This window comes from Cornus florida, unplaced genomic scaffold (genome assembly GCF_030987335.1).
Source record: "Cornus florida cultivar Cherokee Brave unplaced genomic scaffold, ASM3098733v1 CherokeeBrave_3.0.0_Hap2_Chr02, whole genome shotgun sequence".
NCBI lineage: Eukaryota > Viridiplantae > Streptophyta > Magnoliopsida > Cornales > Cornaceae > Cornus > Cornus florida.
This window is the reverse complement of record NW_026775572.1, coordinates 65,537,288-65,554,266: the sequence shown is the minus strand read 5'-3', so window position 1 is coordinate 65,554,266 and position 16,979 is coordinate 65,537,288. Positions and strand designations below refer to the sequence as shown.

The window sequence follows — 16,979 nt, the reverse complement described above, 5'->3', positions numbered from 1 at the left end:
AACAGATAATAAATAAAAATGTTGCTTATTGTCACTTAAAAAAGGGAAGGGGATACAATTTGAAACTAGAAGGGAATACTGAAGCTTTATTTTTAGGTTAAGTGGCAAAAACCTCTCTACAATTAGTGCAAAAAAAGTTCTGGTATAAAACACCACTTTACTTTTAATTTAGTGTAAATACCTCCTATATTTACATAAAAGACTACCATTTTAGACAAGGACACGTGTATTTCAATCTTGATCGGTTAGGTGGCTCAATAGAAAGAAAATACGTGTGCAAAAATTTATTTAATATTTAAAAAATAAAAAAATTGGAGAAGACCCATTTGTTAAACAGGTGAAACTCAATTAATGAAGGGACAAAGAAAAGGAAGAGTAAAGGTCAAATTAGGATTTTTTAAATTTATTTTATGTTAATTTTAATCAAAAAGTGGTCAGATGACTTATTTGCTCATTTTTTAAATTTTATAAACTAAAATGCACATTTAAAAAAAAAGGAATATTTGTGCACAAAACTCATATTATATGGGTTTTCTGCGCTTAACACTTTTTAAAAATAATAGTCATTGTATGATATTAAATGAAATTTAACAAAAAAAAAAAAAAAACAGAAAAGAAAAGAAAAAGAAAAAAAGGCTATAATGTTTTAGGTTAGGAAGTATAGGGATCATATTTAGCACGGTAAAAAGATTTCCTCTAATTTAAATATAATTTAGTAATAATTCACCATAATTTAGATAAAATAAAATAAAATTATGGAGTACTATTATTATTATTATTTTTAATGTATTATTCTCTTTCTTTTCTTTTCTTTTTTGAAAATTTTATTTTATAAATTTGTTCTATAATTGTATCCGTATTCGTCTTGGCCCATATCGACCTTTTTTAGGTTTTTGGTTTATGATGTTGAGTTCAGTTCAACACTTTCCTCGATCCAAATTCAACTTGGTTAAGGAGCCTAATAAACATGCCTAAACAGACCTACTGAACTATTTGTGTGTTTGTGTATATATATATATATATTATATCCGTTACACTGGTCATATATATTTCTCCCCAGAAACCCTTAAAAGTCTCTCTCTCTCTCCCCTCGAAAGCCCTTCTTCACCTGAGGGCTGAGTACGCCTCGTTGTGTCGCCGGCAAAATCAACGGATCGGCGAAGTTTTCGAGATATCTGTCTCCGTCACAATTGCCGCAACCCTTTCCATAAACATCATTCGCTCGTCGCCGGAAGATTTATTCTTTACTCTCTCAAATCGACCGGCGTCTCACCGCTGTAAATGCGGTTGAAAAGCCTTCATTTTTTAGGAGCTTCTGCTCTCTAGCTTAAAGACACCATGAACGCCTCAATAATCGGTAGACGCCCTCGCTCTTTATTACTATTGCTTTTATGATATATATGGCTGAATATATATATATATGTTTCTTACATGTTTTTTTTTTTTTTTGCTTGTATTTGTTCTGAAGATCCGTTGCAGGGAGATTTTCCGGAAGTGATAGAGGAGTATCTGGAACATGGGATAATGAAATGCATTGCCTTCAATCGCAGGGGAACGCTTCTTGCTGGTAACTTTCTCTTTGTACTTGACAATGGTTTTTTGGCCCCTTTTGGGTCTCGTCTTTATTTTTTGTCCCTATCAGAAGGGTGATATTTTCACAATGTAGCTAAAATTTTTTGCTACGGAAGGGTGATATTTTGACAATTTAGGAAAAATTTGGGAACAAAAAGATGAGATTTTTTTGTGCCATTTGGCCAGCGGGTCGATTCTCCAAGATTGCATTGTGCATCATTACCTAGCTACTTAACTCCACACTTTTATAAACAGTAGTATCATGTGTATATATGCAATCCACCAACCTACACAATCAGAAAAAGGAGGGAAGAAAAAACCCACAAAAGATAGAAAAGAAAGAAGTACATGGGCAACGAGCTTGGCATTGTGAGGTTGAGCATTTGTTTTTTATTTGAAGTATGCTACTGATTGGACACTGTCTTGTGCAATGAGGTTAATATGGTTATGACCTTGTTTTCCCCATTTAATTCCTAATTTCTTGGTAGTCTGGATGCTTAGGTTTTTAAAATTCTGAACTCTTCCTTGTGTAGTGTTTGTAGTATGTCCTTATAGAGGGAGCCTAGTGCACTAGGCTGCCTTTGTAGATATAAGAAATGTTGGATCGTTTTTATAATAACATGCCAATCTGTTTATCTAAATGACTATATCTATGCATGAACCACTAGTAAATACTAAATAGTGATATATAACACACACACATACATTTTGTTATTCAATTTTAAGTGCTAACAGTCTAGTTATTTGAATGACCTTCTCTGGGAGCCATTGCCTGGTGTACTGGTAAATGCAAGGCTGTCGCCTGTCAAGCATGAGAATCCGGACTCAAATATTGAGAAAAGCCACTTTGTGTAAATAATGTCTAAGGTTAGGTCTGAATCCGTCCTAGCATCCTCAATTAACGGGGACCACATTGGGTAATGGCCTTAATGATCCTTAGTGACCTTCTCTTCCGTTGCCCTCCACCCGACCACTCATATTGGATGGTGGTATGTATAACTCACCCTTATATTAATTCTTCCCATTATTTCGCACAATTGCTTTAAAATTGGAGGCCACTATACCTAAAAACTAAAAGCACCCATGTCACGTATCACTGGCTTAGCTGCTGCCTAGATTGTGTCATGTTAGTTGAGCCGAAGCTTTCATTTGATTTTGTAGCCTAGCTTAGTGTCCAAGGTGACCTTTGCTTCCATGAACCATTTATAGATCGCAGTATACTGAAATTTCTACTTATCATAAACATATTGACTGTGTTCTCTGATGCAAAAGTTTTGTAAAGTTGCATTCTGTGCCTCCTGAGGTATTAGAATTGACATCTCTTGTATAATATTGTATTTGTTTATTTCACCATCAATTTTGAAACTCTTTAGAGGGTTAAACATGGGGAAAACATGTTGGTTAGCATCTACAAGTTTGGAAGACAGTTCCTATTTCTAACTAGACCGGAGGAGTTGAGATTGTTGCAATTGATGCTGGTCTTAAGCCTATACAATTCATTAGCTATGATTTAATTCATTAATACAATGATAAGCCTACACCTGTAAGGATGTGTTTGGGACTGGGCAAGTTCTCATTTCCGGTCATACTTTGATAGCATTAGTTTTTATATGATCTGTAGTCACTTCACTTGCAATAAAATTGGTGGAAAATGGTTCAGTATGGCACAATAAAGACAGTGCATGGCGACATGGTATAGAGTGGTTTATGATCTTACAGTAATATTGGAAATGAATTTGCAGTTATTATTGGTAAGACACAATAACTGCCCTGTTTGTACGTCATATATGGCTTATAATTCCCAGATTGAAGTTTGCACCCATGGTTCATCAACTATAGGAATCTAATGCTGGCTCGTTTTTGAAGTAGATGAAATTGCTTTTAAAGATGTCCATGAGTAGTGTCTTAATCTCAAATCTTCTAGCTTATAAGCAGTTGATTTGGTTATGGTAGTTCTAATTATAGTGAGGAGGTAGGGTACAGGTTCTATGGCTTGGCCTACACACTGAGGGTAGCTCTTCACCTACCAAATTTGTATGGTGTCCTACCTTAAGAAAGTGATGTCCTGTCTCAATTAAGGGTTGTATGAGATAACCAGGTTAGATTATGTCCAGTGAAATGATTTTTGTTGAAGAAATTGTTAAACAAGTTTTCATTTACATTATTTTTGGCTCTTTTGGCAGCATTTTTTTTTATTTTATAATATAGTAATATACTACTCTCGTGATTGACCTATCACCCGTGCATTGTGCTCACAGTGAACTTGTAAATCATGTTATATGTAATAACTATAGTTTGTCTTGCTCGTTTTATTACTCAAGTGTGTTTCTTGCTATTTCTATTTTTCATGGAATTCTTGCGTTTTTGGATGCATCGAAGCTATGCTCCACACCAAATATAACACAGTCCAATACTTAAACTTTTAATGCCTCTAGCAGCTCTTACCAGTTGTTGTGCTCTTAGCAAGGCAATTCAACTAACATTCTTGTTGAAGCTGAGCACATGGTGGATAGAGGGCTAGAGATATAATTAAATGCAATATTTGAGAGAGGACATTATTAATATAAGATATAAGCTAGCGCAACCATGTAGGAGGCCCGATGACACAAAGGTAACACCATGTAGGAAGGGTATTTGGACTCCCCTGTGGGGTTTACTTTGATGAGCTTCTAAAGTATACAGCTTTAACATAACTGGTTGTGCTGTTTGTACAATTGTGCTTGCCACATAAGATCTACAAAGAGATGTTGAAGCAAGCTGACTGTTGTTTCCCCTTCCTACACAGCATATTAATTTTTGATATCACATGAAATGCAGAATGGCATCTCCTGTTGAGTATTACTAAATGTCCTTAAGACGGCAAAATATTATGGATAACAATGTTACATTGCTGACACCTTGTACTTTTTACTACATTGAAGGGAAAGCTCATAATGACTATATGCATGTAATATGGATTAGCAAGAAAACTCATGCGCATCGAAAGAAGTAAATTTTGTTAGTGTAATTATTATATGATTGGCAAATTCTGTTCCAAGTTAAGTTAGTTAGGGTCTGAACAAAATGATTTTATGAATATTATTAAGCCGGATACTTTGTCAAGGTTTGTCATGAAAAAATACTGGGGACTCAGATATGGAAACAGAAGCTACATCATGACATTTCATTGAAGTGTTCCGTGATGCTCAATCAAGTTAGAAAAAGGTAATTGAGACCTTAGAGACCTTCGGAGTTAGGTTGGTAATGACTTAGATATTTTGGACCTTTCTTAACCTAGGCATGGTACTTAATTGGTAATTGATGAAGTGTTTTTATATTTCAGTTATGGATTAAAACATCACATTTATAAAAGAGTATGAAATTGCACTGCTCCATAGGGATTTTTGCATTGGTCCGGCTAGCCATTGGATTACCCAGGATTCAAAACAGTGGCCACTTGCACAGGTCTGTTTACTTGCACTGGTCTAAGTGTGCTATGTTTTTTTTTTTTTTGATAAGTGTGCTATGTTAAACCATGTTGAAAACCAGAATGGACTTGCAGTGGTCCAACTATGTCTAGTGACGACTTGCACTAGTCCAATGACTGGCTTGCATCAGTCTGACCTGTCCGTAATCCAAATTCCTTAAATTTTGATTCCATAGCGGCGATTACTTCGAAAAAACTTTTTGGCAACTATAAAAACAGGTAGTTAGGGTGATTTTAGGTGTGAAAAAATAATAGAAAGAGAGAAAACATCTAGGTATATCTAAACCCTAGTTTTTCATGGAATTGAGAACTTTCTTCATTCATAAGTAGGAGATTTATTAGAGGTCATTCATATATATTTGTGATTGAGTTAAAGAGTAATGAGATTTATTGTGTTTGATCACTTAACTGAGGGTCAACATTTAAACCGCCTTGTACTGATTGAGTGGAAAATCAAGTGTCAGCAACCATATCTTGGCAAAAGGATCTGAGCTTAAATCTGAGTTCATAGAACCTTTTCTCCTAAATAGGTGATTACTTAGCTCCGGATTAGGTCTCAATGTTTTTTCTTGTCGAGGTTTTTCATGTAAAAATATTCTTGTTCTTTCATTTACTTGCTTTTGCTTTCACTTGGTGTGATTGTTGGCATGATGCTTGATTGATTGAGGATTTATATATATATATATATATATATATATATATATTGGTAAGTAAGGAAATTAAATCAGTTACCAAAGAAGCAAGTAGACCTATTCACCCCCTCTAGATGAATAAGGAATCATTGGATCAAAGTTCAAACTATATCATTTGTCTACTTCGATATAGTTCAACTATCACATTTGACAGCATTGTATTATGTTTGATGTTTCTTCAAAGTTTGATTACTTGACATGGCTCACATTTTGATTTTTAGACGTCATTTAATGCTTTATAATTGCGGGCATGCGCAATGCAAATGAAGTCAAGAATAATAACGAGCTTGATTAGTTGAGATTTAACACTAGGATTGGCAAACTGATCCATAAGATCAAAACGTTGGTGTATATATTAGCTAAAACAAAATTGTCTTAACACCTAGGTTGCTAAAAGCCTGTTATCAGTTTGAGACAAACTTGACTCACCTATGTATCACCTATGCGGGGTGACGGGGGAGGAAGACTGGAGATAAAAGTCACAGAACTACTTTTTTATTTATTTTGCACAAAGTGACTGCTCTGGAGGAATAGGAAAACGATCCAGTTTTCACTGGTATTTTGGTATGTGCTGCTTATTGCTGCCATTCTAGTATTCTACTAGTCAAATGCCTTCTTTAAGGATGTGGTAGCAAGCCACCGTGGAGAAGTGGATATTAAAGGGCTTTGGCTTTCGTTTTAGCGGAATGGGTTAGGACCATTAGGTGAGTGGGTTTTCTGGACATGGCTACATCACCAGACACATCTAGTCCTTTTTCTAAGTTCATGAGAGATCATTTGGCTGCCTGGCTCTTTAAACCTCTTCGTAGTTGCCTGCGTGAAATGATAGCTTTTAAACCTCTTCGTTGTTGCCTGAGTGAAATGATAGCTTGACATTCTTCTCCCTGCAATGATTTCAAATTAATTTCCAATACAATTGTTTGATTTCATATTCTTTTTGCTCAATGACCACCTGTTGAAGTAGGTAAAACTCAATAGTTAAATACAATGTTTAACGTCAATTTATTTATTTTTACTTTTATATGTTGGTTTGGAGATGCATATTTTGCTTTCAGTCTTGTTTCTAGTTACTTTTTTATTATTTAACAACTTCGCCGTCAACATTCAATTTTCGAGCATTTAAAAAAAAAAGGAAATTCAATTTTCAAGCCTCAGGTGCAAAATTTGAATACCCCTAGCTCCCTCCTCCCCCCCCCCCCCCCCCACCCCCCTCCCTCTCTCTCTATATATATATATCTTTTTGTATCATCATCATCATCATTAATGTCATTATGTCATTGTCATCATTGCAAGGTGAAAAAGATATAGAATATTACAACTTTTTAGGGTTATAGCAATGTAATATTCCTTTTCATTTTCTTCTTTGCAACCATTGTGTTGCTTCTTCTATTCCTCCAACTGCATTTCTTTCATTAATCCTTGAACTCAGCATTTAGTTATATTTACTAGAGAAGTTTACATGCTTTTAGATGCAAGGTATCTTTAAATCCTACCTCCTCACCATTTGATTCTTGAATTGGTTGTTCTTTGCTAGCTGGGTGCTCTGATGGAAGCTGCATTATATGGGATTTTGAGACCAGGGGCATATCTAAGGAACTCCGAGATAAGGACTGTGTTGCTGCCATAACAAGTGTCTGTTGGTCAAAGTATGGTCACCGCATACTTGTGTCTGCTGCTGACAAGTCATTAACGCTTTGGGATGTTGTCAAAGGAGAGAAGATAACACGAACAACTCTGCAGCAAACCCCATTACAAGCTCGTCTACATCCTGGTTCCTCTTCTCCATCTCTTTGTCTGGCATGCCCTCTCTCATCTGCTCCCATGATTGTTGACTTGAACACTGGAAGCACAACTGTGCTTCCGGTCTCCTTGTCTGACACAGGCAGCGGAGTTGCCCCTCCATCACGCGGAAAATTTGCAGATGGATCTGCGCCATTTACTCCAACTGCTGCATGCTTTAACAAGTATGGTGATCTGGTTTATGTTGGGAATTCCAAAGGAGAAATACTTATCATAGATCACAAGAACATTGAAGTACGTGGCATTGTTCCCATTTCTGGGGGTGCTGTAATTAAGAATATTTCATTCAGCAGGAGTGGGCAGTATCTTTTGACCAACTCCAATGATCGTACAATCAGGATCTTTGAGAACCTTCTACCCTTGAAAGATTGTCTTAAGGCCCTTGATGAATCACCTAATACATCAGATGAGCTAGATGGGGTTGACAAGTTAAAAGCTGTTGGATCAAAGTGCTTAACATTATTCAGGGAATTTCAAGATTCCATCACCAAAATGCAGTGGAAAGCACCATGCTTCAGTGGTGATGGCGAGTGGGTTATTGGCGGTTCTGCGAGTAAAGGAGAGCACAAGATCTACATATGGGATAGGGCTGGGCATCTTGTAAAAATCCTTGAAGGTCCAAAGGAAGCGCTAATAGATTTAACATGGCATCCTGTTCACCCTGTTGTTGTCTCTGTTTCCCTAACTGGCTTGGTTTATATTTGGGCTAAGGATTACACTGAAAACTGGAGTGCATTCGCTCCAGATTTTAAGGAACTTGAGGAAAATGAGGAGTATGTAGAACGTGAAGACGAATTTGATCTGGTGCCTGAGGCTGAAAAGGTTAAAGCAAAAGTTTTACTGGGTAGAACTTCATTTGTTCATTCTGCTGTTTCTAAAATGTATGCCTACTTGCAGGTGAAAGAATCAGATGTTAATGAAGATGATGAAGTTGATATTGTGACGGTGGAGAATGATTCAGCTTTCAGTGATTCAGATATATCACAGGAAGAAATATGCTTTTTGCCTGCCGTTCCTTGCCCCGATGTTCCTGAGCAGCATGACAAGTGTGTTGGAAGTTCTTCAAAGTTGGGGGACAGCAACCATTCTGGATCCCCTCTTTCAGAAGAGGCAGGGCTTAATGGGCAAGCGATGAACCATGTAGGCAGTCCAATCGAAGGTAAACATTATGCCTTGTATGTATATAATTGAACATTATAAGTTAGCTTGAATTCATATTTCAGGGTTAAATGTTTTGCCTGCTTATGCTTACTTCATAACAAAGGCCAAGACACATCCTATATAGAATTGAATTCTCAACTAAGAACTTGCTTCTTAGAATCCTATCGGCCGAGGGTAGTTGCAGAACAGGAGTATAAGAGTACTATTACTAGATGGTCACATAGTGGAATTTACAAAAGTTTAAACCATTTTTCTTCTATATTACATGGATTTGGGTACGTGTATTGGATGCGTTATGTGTCCAAGCATCGGCTATATCAAATCTCCACAGTCCACATAGATGGACAGAAGGACGTTGCTAAATATTAGTATGATGTTTTTATGTTGCATAGTGTTCAGATATAAGTGCTTCGCTCATATTGAAGCAATAAAAAAAAATTAAAAAAAATTTATTGGATGTCTTTTAGATACATGTACCATTAAATGCATTAGACATGCATCATACCAATGTCCGAGTGTCGTGTATTTGACACCAGTATTTCTTGTAATTTTGAAGAGTCGATGTAACGTAGATATTTTCATAACCCAAGAATAGAAAATTCAAAAATCTAACTTTAGAGTTAAGACTGAGTTTACCCATCTCCTCAAGGAAAACAAAATAAAAGCAAGAAAAACAATATTAGAAGCAAACCTATGAGATGACAGATAAATTACAACTGATCAGGCAAATCACAGTTACTTAAAAATGAGTTGAAATTGAGGTATAAGGTATAGAAAATATGGTTCTGTACTTCCTTTATTCTCCCGTTCGCTTATTGTTTTATCTTATTATGTGAAAGAAACAAGCGGGTATTGTTTTTGAAATCTATATTTAACTTATCATATAAACTTGTGAAGTTATGACAGTACTTGGATTTGTTTTAGATGTGTTTTCCGGAAAATAGCGAATCATTATATAGTTATCCGTAGTACTAAGTAGGTCTTCCTTTCTTGATGTTTTTGGTGATTGGTTCTGTTTATAATGGTTAAAACTGAGTTGAGAAAGGAAAAAAGAGTTTTAATTGAAGGTTGAGGTCTTAAACTATTGTTTTTGTACTTCTTTACTTTTCTCTTATTATTTATTTTTACTTAATATTTAGTTTTTAACAAGAAACAAGTGAGTAATGGTTATTAGACGTATATTTGACTTTTCACTAGAAGTTAATGGAAGTACTTTCTTTGGCTTTGTCATGAAAGTGTTTTTCGATATATAACAAATAATTGTATAGTCATCTAATACTGGCCTTTGCTTTGTTGATACCTTGGGTGATAAATATGGTTAGTGAGGGTTACTCTAGTGGATGAAAGTGCTTAAATACTACACATGTACCTTGGCTTTTGCCTGGCTTTGTTTTAATATTATTTCCTCTATATATGAAAGTGTCATTAATTTATTTGCAATATACTGTACATATATCTTTACATGGCCATATTTATAGTCATATAAATATGCTTAAAGTTGATTTTTGTAATTCTTAGGAAATTTTAAGTAGATGTTTTATGCTTTTATGTATGCCGCGTATACTCTTCTATTCAAAGTATATTCTTATTATCATTAGTAAATTTAAACATATTCTTAATTTGTATATATTACAAAATATCTGTTGTCATTCATAGAATCTTCATTAATTATAGGGAGGCAAGACCTGCCTTCAATAGGTCAATTCTTTAGGTAGATCAGGGTGATTGATCTCGGTACCACTTTACCAGACTTGATTTCAGGGTTTATACATAACCTAAGAGGTCGAACTTACCTTGATTTGGTGTGGGTCAGCCTTGTCCTAAATCGACCCAAGTGGCCCTTGTAGCCTTATCCCACCAGTATCTGAAATGTTTCGATAACCAATGTGCTAATATTGCAAACCACTTCCTGTCTGGTTTACCTGAGTGAGTTTGGAATCGAAGCTTGCTCTATTAGATGACCCTTCGTATTATATGTTACATGTTTATCACAGTGAAAAAGTCTGGCGGGTGTTTCTGGCAAGCCAGTCTACTTTGATTATTATGATTGTGCAATCGATTTGATTACTTATCTCAGGGATCTTAAGGTGACTTTCAAACGTTCTGTCCAGTTACAGAATGAGATAGACTTTGCTTTTGTCTGGTTCAGATGATGTGCTACCAATTTTATCTCAAAACTAGCACTGGTAGTTCCAAAGGTCATAGTACTATGCTATATTTGTCAGAAAGCAACTAGAGGAAAGCAATTTTTTTTTTTTTTTTTTTTTTTCTTTCCCAGCACATTAATGAACCTGATACAATTATTTTGGTAACTACAGTATTTGAAAGCACAAAATTCATCCTTTATTGCAGATGAAGGTTATTCATTCCTCTTAAAAATGTATAATAATTGGACAAGGATGCCGTAAAAAGGAAAGTGGTGGAATGGGCTCATATTATATGATGTGTAAATAGAATGAATTCTGATTTATTTCATGCGGACATTTATATGCACCTTTAATTGTTTTAGCTACTGACCTAAGCTTGTATTGAGATAATAAATGTGTAACTCTGTTCAACTCTTATGCAGCAATGGATAATTCTGCTGCTGAGGACACTGGAGGAACGAGCGTGAAAAGAAGACGGAAACCTTCCGAGAAGGGACTGGAATTGGAGGCAGAGAAGGTCAGGAAACCTTTAAAGAAGATGAAACCTTCTGGTAAATCATCCAAAATAAAAAATAAATCTGTAGTTGAACAGGAAACTAGTATTTGTGTATTTGCTGATGGTGTTAATGGTGAGTACCATTAGATATAACTCCTTAATAATTTAATTTATGTTGGAAATTTCCTTCTCTCATTTCAGCTGAATGACTTTTCATATTAATAGGTTATTTCTAAAAGATTATTGTTGGCCAGGAATACTGTATATTTTTGTTGGGATATGTGTGGCCAGGCACGGATCTATTGAGGGCTCAGTGGGGGGGGGGGGGGGGGGCATCCACCCCCACTCAATTTTTTTGTTTTTGTATTATATGCCCCTGAATTTATTTATTTATTTATTTTGTATTATCTACCCATAGAATTTTGAAATTGCCCCCATTGAAATTTACAAAATAACCCCACTATGTAAGTTTGCCACTGCCCTATCCCCTTCACATAATTTTCTGGGTCCGTCACTGTATGTGGCCAACCAACTTAATGAATTACTAAAGTTTTAACAAAGCCTGCTAAACAGCACATTAGTTTGTGTTTTCTCCTCCAAAATATGTACCAGTCCTCTAACCCTGTCCAAACGGTTGGAGCACAAATAAACTCCAAACCCGAATAGGCTTGCAAGGACTGATACCTAGGTCGTGTTTTCACCAGACCATACATTGATAATTCAAGTGGTCCAGATTTGGTGATTTGGAAAATGGGTTGGGTCTCAGGTTGAAGGACCAAATTTTGGGTTGTGTAAGGCAGGCTGATTGGGTGTTTCTTTTTCTACCTGTCGTTGATGTGAGCATTTTTCACTTAATAAACCAGCCTACTCTGCATATGGTTTTTTATTTTTTTATTTTTTGCACCACTCTGCATATGGTTATAGTGTGTGTGATATTATATTGCCTGGGGTTTAGGAATTTCTTTCATTTCGCTTGCACTTCATTGGACAAACAAACTAAAAGAGTTTTCTATGTAGGCAGGAAGCTTTGCTGGTAAAGTGCTCTTTGGAGAACACTTTCACTTTAAATGCCTGCTTCATCTACGAATATCATTTCTTTATATGTTTTCTTTGAAGAAGTTTGCTAATGCTAATGCGCCTAATATAGATAAACTACTTTGAGTCATAAATTTCATTTTAGAAAGTGTCTTATTTGGATCGTATAAGAAGAAAATATATTTAAGAAAATGATAAAAAGGTATTGGAACAACTTACATTCTTCATCTGCACTAGTAATTCTTTTTAGTGTTATTCAACATAAAGGTTCCTTTTGTTAGTTATAAAAAAAAAAAATAAAGGTTCCTTTTGTTATATCACATATTTGTTGTATTAAGGGAAATATGAAAATTTCATAGGAAAGTATAATTATATGTGCATGTTTCTATGTTTATATCTAAAAGGTCCAAGCATATGCATGTAGGCCACAACCAATTCTATCCTTTTGGGATGAAAACTATCTAGTTTGTTCTTGTTTCTTCCTTTTGTTTGGGTATTTTTTTAAACCATAGCATTTTCACATTCTTTTCTGAAATCACAGAAAGGTAACTTATCTTGGGACTGGATACCTTACTGATACATCATATATGTATCATGACTCTGTGTTTCTTTATGAGCTCTTTTTCCCTTCTTCCGCCACAGCATATCAAACTCCATTGGGTTCGGCCATTGAAGGGGGGATTATTTATGTTAGGACATATGTGAGTAGTCAAATTTTGTAATATAAGTGTGTAATTTGAACAAAATTACTATGTTTGGGTCTAGTTTGTGAGTGTCATGATCGACTTACGATATTCAATTGGAGATTGAAGCTGTTGGTGAATTGCTTGGAGACCTTGTTGAAAATTTTCTCTGTTTTACGTTACGGTTGATCCGTTGGATTGAAACCCCCATTAGATTCGGCAACTAAGGACGAGATTAGTCTTTCTTCGTTGTCAGGGAGTAGGAAAGTCATATCCTCGAACATTGGAATTAGAGCTCCTTTTAAATCTTCGCCTTCTCCCTTTCGAATTGGAGACTGAAGCTGTAGGTGGAATTGCTTGGAGACCTTGTTGAAAATTTTCACTGTTTTAGGTCACAATAAGTGATACCTTACAGGATTTATGTTTTAGGTGGTAATTCTAGTTAGAGTTTCGGATCTATCTTGGAAAGTAGGTATGGTTGTACTTTGTGTTAAAAAGTGTTTAGAAATGCTAGGAACTGTAAAAGACATGAAAAGATTTGAGTTGGGAAAGTTGTATATTTAACTAACTGTACATGGTAGTTCTGTTGGTATATCTTACATTTTCTACCAGAACAACTTGGTCCAGTAACTGTTGCGTTTGTACATTTTACTTTTTTCTATTGCTCACCATCCACAACTTGGATGTTCCACCAATACGATTTTGAACAGAAACTGGTCTATCCGTGCAACTCAGTCATGCCATCGGTACTACTCTGAACAGAAGCTTTCTTGTTGGTACAAATTCAGAGTTTAATTGGTAGAACTGGTAGTGTAAATTCTTCTACAGGTACCACTTCAAAACTTTAGCTGTACAAGCTGATGTTTCAATATGTGAAGTTTCCTTCTCTCTAGACCATTTAGGATTTATTTGAGACTTCATATATACATATTACGATATGACTCTTTGGGTAAGTGCTTACAGATAACTTCTTTTGCGTATTTGAATTAGTTTGTCAATTGTCATAAGCTGTGTGATCTTCCATCTAGAGCATGGAATTTCATTTGATTTTCTCATGAAGTTTGCTGTATCAACCCACAAATCAGTCTATGTTTTGGAGAACAGAGAAAACTGCTCAAGTGGAGCTGGTGTTACTTGGAGTGAGTGGTTGACCACTGAGCACATGTAGTCTTCCTATTCCACATGCACTCGGCAATTACCGGGAAAATTCCCTAGCTCTTGACCTCCAGGATGTGAGGTGAGAGTCTTTGCCGTTAGGTTAGGCTATCCCATTGGGTTGAATTTGGTTGGAAAATGCAAATGTAGTTGCAAAACTAAAAGTCAATGCGAAAGTTTTTATCACTTGATGTACTTTGTTTATTAATATTCATGTTATGGACAGAAAGCACTGTTATTTACAGCATGAGGTAGTAAAGTGTGTATATACCCATGTATTATTGTAACATGTAATATGGATCTACTAAAAGAACTAGTCTTTGGATTTCCCAGAGGACCCAAAGTTGTAGGCGATAGAAGCCCCAAGAGCCACAATCACCAGAGCAGCAACACCCATATTCACCATCAGTTGTCTCTCTTCACTCGTGCCTCTGACAAGACCCTTCACTGCCTGTATATAACTCTCCAGTTTATTACCACTACCACCGGCAATTACTTCTTGGGTACCGACAATTCGGTCACTCTCTCCTCTTCTCTTTTTAGCCTCCACTGATTCTTTTCTTTTATCACCACTTTCTTTTACTTTCTCTACGATCTTCCTCGTAAGTTTCCTAGGTTTTGTCTCCATAAGTTGGGTACTCTTTTCTTCTGTTTGTTTTTGGGTACCAGTACTCCTCCCATCTGTCTGTTTGTTGCCACCGATGGTTGGAGTACCTTTTGGAGGGATATTGTCTTCTTGAACCTTTCGAGGCATTGGCTCGCCTGCAGCTTTCTGAGGGCTCGGAGGCCGGACAATCTTGGTATCTCTTTGCTTCGCGTTTTCAGCGTTGGGATCAGATTTTGTTTGAATGTCTTCTTGAGGTCCCTTCTGAGGCTTTACTGGAGAACCCTTTGGAGGGGCACCGTCATATTGAGCCTTTTGAGGCATTGGCTGGCTTGCAGGTTTTGGAGGACTCGAAGGCTGGACAATCTTGGCGTCTCTTTGCTTCGCGTTATCAGCGTTCAGATCAGATTTTGCTGGAACGTCTTCTTGAGGACCCTTCTGAGTCTTTACTGGAGAATCCTTTGGAGGGGTACCGCCATATTGAACTTTTTGAGGCATTGGCTGGTTTGCAGGTTTTGGAGGGCTCGAAGGCTGGACATTCTTGGCATCTCTTTGCTTGCTCGTGGCCTCCTGAGGGATCAGAGCTTCTCGGGTTGTCTTGGCTTCGACCTTAGGGCTAACTTGGGGGATGATTTTCCTCGGCATTGTAATGGCAAGAGTTCCACCCTCAAAACTGGCACGGATCTCTCTCGTATTGCAGTTTTCTGGAATGGGAAAATCTTCCTGGAAACGGCTCCATGTGTTCGCCCCAACTAGGCGCTCCCCGCGAACCCTAAGTGTATTCTGGCCTTCAGTTGAAACCTTTACTTGTTCCCTCATAAAACCTGGAAAATTAAGCCAGAAACAGAATTACCAATATGCATATATATGAGAGATGCTAGCTTCTTGGTTCAAAGACATTAAACATATGCACTAGAAATTAAGAAATAAGATTTATGTACCAAACTTTTCCAATAATGTCTAGCACCAATTTAAGCAAAATCAAAGAGTTAACAATTTCTGGCTTTCTCTAATTAATTAAATATAATGATATAAATACACATTATTCCCAAAAAAGTCCCAACTCAATTCATGTGAAGTCCAGTTTAAACTAATTTAATTCTGATTTCAACTAAAGCTGAATGGACTTTTATGTGAAAACCCAAGTCATGTGACGCAAAATTAAAGATGTTATGCTCAATAAATGAATGTTCTAAAAACATAGGGGCGCCATGAATTCGAAATCGGAAACAGTCTCTCCATACAAAGGTAAGATTGCGTACATCTGACCCTCTTCAGAACTTGTAACGACGAGAATTTCGTGCACCAAATTACCCCTTTCTTCGTATACACGAACTAAAGAGTTTTCAAAAGCATTACTACATCTAAGTTGATGAGAAATTATCACAACTCATGTTTATGTGTCTCTTTGAAATATTTTATTAAACTCTTACGAATCCACGTGCATGTGAAATCTAATCACATGCATGCCCTAGCAATTTGGATAGTGTACGTACCGGGAAGATAAAGATATAGTACATCAGCTCCTCCTTCTTCTTCTTCTTTCAATTCTGAGACGGGCTTAAAATCTTCATACACAGGACGCCCCATGGCTCGGGGAGGACGGCTCGGTGCAGTTCCACTGGTTCGAGACGTTCTCATTGCCATTTCTGTCCCTCTTTGCTTTGATCTTCCTCTATGAACAAATTACAAGACTGTGAAATGTTTGATGAAATTGTTGGTTAGGTACTATGTGTTTTTATACAGATATGTATGTGTGTGTGTATATATATATATCTCTGTAAACATGAGAACTTTGTACAAGTTATTAGTTTTGTGTTTTCTTAAAAATAAAAGTATTCCAATTTGGTTGCTTTGGTGTTGTGTTTGTGGGCTTTGATTTGTCCCTTGGTCCAAGTATATGACGCTATCTTGGTTTTCTTGTGAGGATGAAATAGGAAATTCTTTGTTTGCCCTATACTCCTTAATAAACACAATACTATAGCAATTTGTTCCACATATAATTGTAATTTATTAATTCGATTAAATCAACGTTGTTCCACATATAATTGTAATTTATTATAGTAAATTAGTCCAACTAAAATCTGTTGCCTGAATAGTCCGATTAGGCTATAAATAGAAAATCTAATATTGGGCCTTTGCTTTCGAGTTGTGCTATTTGGCGGGAC

The 16,979-nt window shown here is 36.4% G+C and overlaps 2 protein-coding genes across 2 annotated transcripts; one reads left to right on the top strand and one right to left on the bottom strand.

Moving 5' to 3' along the window:
- Positions 1-869: 869 nt before the first annotated feature.
- Positions 870-11,572, top strand: LOC132295181 (protein RBL). The gene is made up of 5 exons (XM_059793338.1): positions 870-1,357; positions 1,469-1,567; positions 7,265-8,352; positions 8,428-8,689; positions 11,261-11,572. The coding sequence occupies exons 1-5, from the start codon at positions 1,339-1,341 to the stop codon at positions 11,479-11,481; spliced, it is 1,689 nt and encodes a 562-aa protein (XP_059649321.1). The 5' UTR covers positions 870-1,338; the 3' UTR covers positions 11,482-11,572.
- Positions 11,573-14,384: 2,812 nt separating this feature from the next.
- On the bottom strand, positions 14,385-16,619 carry LOC132295182 (inactive protein RESTRICTED TEV MOVEMENT 2-like). The gene is made up of 2 exons (XM_059793340.1): positions 16,308-16,619; positions 14,385-15,635 (listed from the first exon to the last, which is right to left on the bottom strand). Exons 1-2 carry the CDS (start codon positions 16,456-16,458, stop codon positions 14,521-14,523), a joined length of 1,266 nt encoding a protein of 421 aa, XP_059649323.1. The 5' UTR covers positions 16,459-16,619; the 3' UTR covers positions 14,385-14,520.
- Between the last annotated feature and the right edge of the window lie 360 nt (positions 16,620-16,979).